Source organism: Hippoglossus stenolepis, chromosome 15 (genome assembly GCF_022539355.2).
Source record: "Hippoglossus stenolepis isolate QCI-W04-F060 chromosome 15, HSTE1.2, whole genome shotgun sequence".
NCBI classification, from domain to species: Eukaryota; Metazoa; Chordata; class Actinopteri; order Pleuronectiformes; family Pleuronectidae; genus Hippoglossus; species Hippoglossus stenolepis.
In genome coordinates this window covers 11340307-11347609 of record NC_061497.1, presented here as the reverse complement: position 1 = coordinate 11347609, position 7303 = coordinate 11340307, and the positions used below count along the sequence as shown (strand labels likewise).

General features: G+C 42.7%; 1 protein-coding gene across 1 annotated transcript; it reads left to right on the top strand.

The window, feature by feature from the left end:
• The first annotated feature begins 4180 nt into the window (after nt 1–4180).
• Nucleotides 4181–6554, top strand: si:dkey-251i10.1 (uncharacterized protein LOC100038774 homolog). The gene is made up of 4 exons (XM_035178795.2): nt 4181–4398; nt 5236–5722; nt 5811–5951; nt 6122–6554. Exons 1-4 carry the CDS (start codon nt 4288–4290, stop codon nt 6277–6279), a joined length of 897 nt encoding a protein of 298 aa, XP_035034686.1. The 5' UTR covers nt 4181–4287; the 3' UTR covers nt 6280–6554.
• Nucleotides 6555–7303: the final 749 nt, after the last annotated feature.

The window sequence follows — 7303 nt, the reverse complement described above, 5'->3', positions numbered from 1 at the left end:
TGGTTTCCATTTGTTCATATAAAAAGAGACAGTTTCATTGCAGAGGGCCATCCTATCATATAAGCCTCGAATAGCCTTAACATTTGCATACATGGTTACACCATAGCCTTTCTGGGAAAAGCTTTCTCACACATGTGGTTTGCATCATCTGGAGGAGACAAGGAGTCATTAAGCTTCCTTGTAGGTTTTGATTTTTATACAAATCAATCAACAGATAGAATGAGTTTGTGATTGAATGGGGATCCTCAGCCCATTTCTGCCAGTGAAAGAAAAAAGGATGAATGCTAAATCAAAATAATGAGTTTCAAAAGTCAAAATTTGAGACCGTTATTCATAATGATGAGATTGTGAGTTATTATGATGATGTTGTCAAATCAATCAAATTGTATTTGTATAGCCCATATTCACAAATCACAGTTTGTCTCATAGGGCTTTAACACGGTTTGACATCCTCTGCCCTTAACCCTCAACAGGAGTAAGGAAAAACTACAAAAAACAACCTTTTAACAGGGTAAAAAGAAGGTAGAAAGATAAGTGTATTTACAGCATTGGTTCGAATAAACACTTTGTAGCATAATGGAAGGTAAATGAATTGATGGATTATTGTCAGTAATGGTAGAGTATCTGAGTAGACATATTGTATATCAAGCAGTCTTGTTGTAATCATAGTCCATGGTCAGCAGCCACCATAATCATGATCCACCATCAGGATCGGATGCCACCATAATCCACAATCATGATCCACTGCTGCCATCAGGATCCACCATCAGCTGCCACCTCGGTCGTGGTCCACCACCACTATCAGATGCCAACACGATAAACTCTCCGAGTGAGAGATACAAAGTCATTACTTTGAGACACTAAGTGGTTATTTTGAGAAGCTAAGTCATTATATTGAGAATCTATGTCGTCATTTTTAGATGCTGAGTTGTTATTCTGAGTGAGTAAGTCATTATTTTGAAAAGGTTTCTCATTAAAATGACTTCCAGGATCAGATCTACATTTGAAACACAATCTTCCCTTGTTGCATATGTTTGTTTGAACCCATATGTGGAGTATATGAAATCATCCAATTTACAGTTAAAATACTACACTATAGAACTGCACTGTACAAATAAACCCAGCGCTCCCTATGAGAAGAAAAGCAATTTAAAATTGCAGAGTGCATTACAATGACCTGTTGTCCTCACTATAATTAAAAGACAGCAGAGGGATTAGTGGATTAATTTACACACCCTGTTCAACTGGATGCTGAAGTGGCAGTAAGATACAAGTGGCTAGTGACTGTCATTCAAATGCACCAACAACAAAGCGAGGCCTAAAATAAGACCCTCTCATCCGCAGTAAGCACGGCAGCACCAAGCGACCTCAGGCTCCAGTCAAACTAAAGCATCTGTTCATATCCAAGCTGTTTACCGTCAAACACATGTGTGGGTGTGCGGGTGACTAATCTTGAAACAACTTGTTTCAGGTTTAATTCACTGTTATCTTACTGTCTCCTCCCGATAACACCTACTCCTGCTGCACAAGTTTGCAAGTGCATTATCCTCAGAGGAGCTTTGACACCGACTGCACCGCATCACAGCAGCTCCTCCCTGTGGTCAACACAGTGCATGAGATAAGACACCAAGTTAGATCCAGATACTCCAACAGAGTGAGCACTTGTTCCTGGGAGATAAAGGTGTTTTTTTTAATGACAACGCTCTTATCAGGGTTCTGTGTGGCCACACTGCACATGGTTTGGTATAATAAGCCATCAACAAGGCCCCGGGGACAACTGCACTGTATGTTCAACAGCTGGCATCATCACGATGAGAGCCACTCTTCCAGTTCCGTTGCTCGATGAGGCTTGAAATAAAACATATTCATGAACTGTGACGGAGACATATGAAGAGTTATTATTGCCGTGACATTGAGATCTGAAGTGCAACCGGAAGCCAGTGATATGTCAGGCCTCAGCAGCCTTCTAGGTCATAGAAGCGTTGGAATGAATGGAACTTACTCACATCCGGTTGTTACGAGAGCTAAATAAAGAACGTAAGTCTCTTGTCACCCTCTAGTGGGCAAAAGAGATGCAGCACTGCTTCTAAATGCCATCCCTGTTACACAGTACCACAAATTCCACATAGAGCATTTCAACAGGTGCCAACAAACACTGTCGTAAAACTATGTACATTATGTACTGCACTTAAGTGCACATTTAGGGGGGGCTTGCATGGTACTTGGGAATTTGAATAGTCTGCCACTTTATACTTAACTATTTTTCAGGGGGATTTGTTGTAAATTTTACTTCACTACATTTAAAAGACTGATTAAGGTTTCACATGGAAAACAGGGTTTAAATATCACAGGTGATACCACCCTTCACCATTAAACAAGCCAGCAATGCATTAAGTATGTCAAGTTTCCACACACAACTTAACTTAACATAAGTGGCACTAAAATGTATTATTAATAATATAACATTCAGTGTTTCTGAAATACTTTTACTTTGTGGTATCAAACAAACCAATAGTGCATAAGGTGCCTAAGTACCTAAAATTGTCACACACACATTGTGTAACATAAGTAGCCGTAAAATTTATATTATCAACAGTTATGCATTCAGTGATTCTAAATAATGAACACTGTTACTTTGTGGTAGGTCTGCTTAAACACATTTTACTGATAAGATTTGTGGTCTTCTACTTTTTACTTGTAGTAATAATAATAACTTTATTTCTATAGGACGTATCTAAACAAGGGTACAAAACACTTAAATAAATACACACTAAATACAGTAAATACATGAGAATAAAACAACACAGAGCAAAACAAGACTAAAGTAAGCTAAAAAAAAAAGAGAAAAGAGAATGTTACAAATAAATATCCCTTAAGACCTGTTTAAATTTAGCCATTAAAAGGCTTTCCTATAAAAAAATGTTTTAAACAATGATTTAAAAACAGGCTAAGTCCTTGAAAGTCTTATATAACCTGGTAAGGAATCCCAGAGCCCCAGGGAGCCTGGTGCCTCTTACAAGACTTGACTCAACTACAACTAGTAAGTGTTGGTTGGAAGTTCTGAAGGTTACAGCTTGGAGCACATGAGTTAGCTGCTCTGTAATTGGCCAGGGGCTGGACTGTGCTGAGCTGTAAAAAGTATCCTAAATTTAACTGGGTGCCAGTGAAGAGATTCAAGAATAGCAGAGAAAAAGGCCCTATTTGCTTGTAATGGTTAGAATGTGACCAGTAGTGTTCTGCACTAACTAAAGCTGAGACACTGAGGATTGACAGGTACATGTTAATGCATTGCTTGTCCAGGCGTGAGGAGACATAAGCTTTTGTAGGTCATGGAAAGACACAGCTGATTTGATCACAGGTTTCACAATTTAGTTGTGAATCAAATGTGATACTGAGGTTTCTTAATGTGGAATTTATATTTCCTGCCTGTGAACCAATAAACGGCTGTACTCGGCCTGCAAGGTCATTCATGAGGAGGATCACTTCATCCTTTTCTGAATTAAGCTGCATAAAGTTGTATATTTATACAATAGTACTTTATACTTTTACCTTATGTAAAGGATCCGAGTACTTGTCCTCACTGCCAGCAGAGCGAGTAGAATCATATGTTTCTCAAGAACATTTGGAGGATGAGGTCAAACATGGCCTCTAATGACAAGCAGGGTTTACAAATAGCACATGTGTGAACGGACGAGAACCCCCACAGGCTGAATCAGTTCACCTGTTAATGTTAATATATAGGTTGGGTTATATAAAACATCTCATTGGAAGGTAACACAGTATTATTACTTACAGGCACAGTGGCTGAGATGTTAAATGGGAGCTCATTGTGATTCACTGTGGTGATTAGTCCTTGACACTGCAGCTCAGTGTCCCTGAGACTCCGATCAGTGGGATTCAGACACAAACAGCTGCTGTCTCCTCTGATCTGGGACATAAAGCTGGAGAATAAACAACAGCAAGTCAACGTAAAGACCCGTTTGTCTTTTCTGTCTCAATTAATTCAACTTTTCTAATATCAAGATTTCCTCGCGCAGGAGCAAAATTACGTAACAGGCCGGCATCGCGTTGTAATTGGTCGAGGGAAGCGTGACGCTGAGGGATTGGCCAATGGGTGCGGCTCCCGGCTCCCGGCTCTCGTGGTTCCTCGCGATAGCATCACCGGATAAATCCGCAACGCAGCTGAACAATCGGCCATTTCGTCGGTGCAGGCCATCATCTGTAGAGGGCAGTGGGGATACGTTGAATTTACTGGTTCCTTGAGCAGCACATCGACAAAATCGCAACATGAATGAGACGGCAGTCTCCTTCGCCAAGGACTTCTTGGCCGGTGGCATCTCCGCCGCCATCTCCAAAACAGCGGTCGCCCCCATCGAGAGAGTGAAGCTGCTCCTTCAGGTAACATACCCTCCGTCTTCCGGTAGATTGGCGGCGTTAGCCGGCTAGTTCCTGTGCTCCTGCTAACTCCCATTGAAACCCGGTAAAGTGCTCGTCTGTGTCGGTGCCGCTCACATGTCACCGTGAGTAAACTCAGCCGTGTGTGTCGTCTGTGTGGAAACAGCGAAAGTCTTCTAGGTGGCCGGTTCAAGGATTTGAGGTCATCATGTGAGGGGAAATGACCTACACGAGCCGGGCTGCTAGCGCTAGCTTCACACGTTAACCTTAGCCTGCGCAGCTAACAAAGGACAAACGCTTGTAGGGACATTGGGACACTGTGTCCAAACACACGGCAACTCCTCATGTTCACCAGCAACAAACAATATGTTATAGGTGGTGGATGCAGAATATAATGTCCATTCTTTTCACGCTATTAATGGGCGATATCGACGCAGCGGCTAATGCTCATCTTAAACGTTAGCTAGCTAGATGGATGGAGGCCCGGCCTCAGTCATTCAGCCGGGTCAACGACTTTTACCCATTTTTGTGTTAAACCTGCTCAGTGACATCCTTCGTATTCCCCTCAGTATTGCCCTCTGGCCACGTTACAGCAAAATGACGTTTTTTCTTTTCAATCAAATTCCGATTCAAATGAATTAAAGATATTGTTAATTGACTGCTAATGCGCTCTTAGTATGAGCTGTCAAATTGTTCTCTCTTGGAGACTGGGCTGTACATTTTTACAACTTTATCGTCTTCCAAGGTCACAACAAGGGGACAGTGATTGTGAAGTGGTCACAAGTCGATTGACTTCTCAATTTTAAACACACTTTCTCTGATTCTGTTTCCTTCTTTTAGGTCCAACATGCCAGTAAGCAGATCACTGCAGATATGCAGTACAAGGGCATTATCGACTGCGTGGTCCGTATCCCCAAGGAGCAGGGATTCCTTTCCTTCTGGAGAGGTAACCTTGCCAATGTCATCAGATACTTCCCCACCCAGGCCCTCAACTTCGCCTTCAAGGACAAGTACAAGAAGATCTTCCTTGATGGCGTCGACAAGCGCACCCAGTTCTGGAGGTACTTCGCCGGTAACCTGGCCTCCGGCGGTGCTGCTGGAGCCACCTCTCTGTGTTTCGTGTACCCCCTTGACTTCGCCCGTACCCGTCTCGCCGCCGATGTGGGAAAGGCCGGAGCAGGGAGAGAGTTCAACGGTCTGGGTGACTGCCTGGCAAAGATCTTCAGGTCTGATGGTCTCAGGGGCTTGTACCAGGGCTTCAATGTGTCTGTGCAGGGCATCATCATCTACAGAGCTGCATACTTCGGCATCTACGACACCGCTAAGGGTATGTTGACGGTATACTGACCCCAGCAGATCACCTGAAGAGTTAAGTCTCCTTCCACTATATCTAATTTTTCCTTCTGTGTTCGCAGGTATGCTCCCAGATTCCCAGAAAGGCAGCATATTGGTGAGCTGGATGATTGCTCAGTCTGTGACAGCTGTCGCTGGTCTGACTTCATACCCCTTCGACACAGTCCGTAGACGTATGATGATGCAGTCTGGACGCAAAGGAGGTGAGCTTGTTTGTCTTAATGGAGTAGATTGCTTTCTCGTCGTCACATTACTACCTGACACATGAAGGTTGGAAAAGGAGTACTGTGAAATTAAGACAAATCCACATTAGGCAATGGGTGAGAAATATTCCTGACTTCGTCTAATTTGTGTTTTTTCTTTCCTTCCTCAGCTGACATCATGTACACCGGGACCATGGACTGCTGGCGCAAGATCGCACGGGACGAGGGTGGCAAAGCTTTCTTCAAGGGAGCCTTGTCCAACGTGCTCCGAGGCATGGGCGGCGCCTTTGTGCTGGTTCTGTACGATGAGCTGAAGAAAGTCATCTAAATCCTTCATGTTGTCACATCCACTGTTCAATTCGGCTAAATGTAATAACTTACCATTTCTATGGACTCAGCGTTCTGCCTTATTTATGGGAACAAACTATAGTGTCTCACCACTAGCTGTGGGCGATGGCTGTATGTTGTGCATCTTTTATGATTTTAAACGTTCCGCACCCTCTTTACCAATGTCATTCCTGTAAGAACTGATACCTCCTCCTGTCATTCACTAGGTTTGTATGGTCCCAATTCGAATAAATTTATTCTGGGGAACAAACTGAACCATTGATGTCGACTTGTCTCCTCCACTGTAAGCATGAGATGAGCACTCGCTGGATAATGCAATGCACGAAGTGGATTACACCCAACTGCTATATTTACTCGTGCTTATCTCCTCCTGAGCCTTCCTGGTTTGACCGCGGTCACTACGAGGATTGTAGAGTAGAACACCCGGGTGTTGGCTGCTTGTGAAAAAGACTTGACCGGTCATTGGCGAACTAGTTTTACACTTTAGTTATTTTGTAGGGTAACTTGACTTCACAGCTAATCTGAATTGCTCTCTGGAGCGCTGTTTGATTTACTACACCACAACCAGCATGGGGGGTGCAAACTAGTTCCTACCAGTGATTAGGCACGAACAAATTTCAGGAAGGTCATGCATCGTGTTCAGATTAGAATATATGCATGAATGTTAACATTAAGGTGCAAATCACTACCCGTAAAACTTTGGAAAAAACTGTAATGTACCAGACTGAAATGTCAAGTAACCACAATAAATCTAGCTGAACTAAGCTTATTTGTACACAGTGTCTTTCTCTAATATGGAAGCTGAACATGTATTTTCACCAGGGCTCTAATTATAAGTTATTTTCTTCAAATTACTTCAGTTAATCATGATAAGCCAAGATTATGGGAAAATAGTAATCATGGTATGTCAGAGCCTGAGGTGATTTTTCTACTAATCTTTTGTGGCAATACGACTCAACTTATCAAAATAAATCTGTCCCATGAACTGATCCTGATGCACTCAG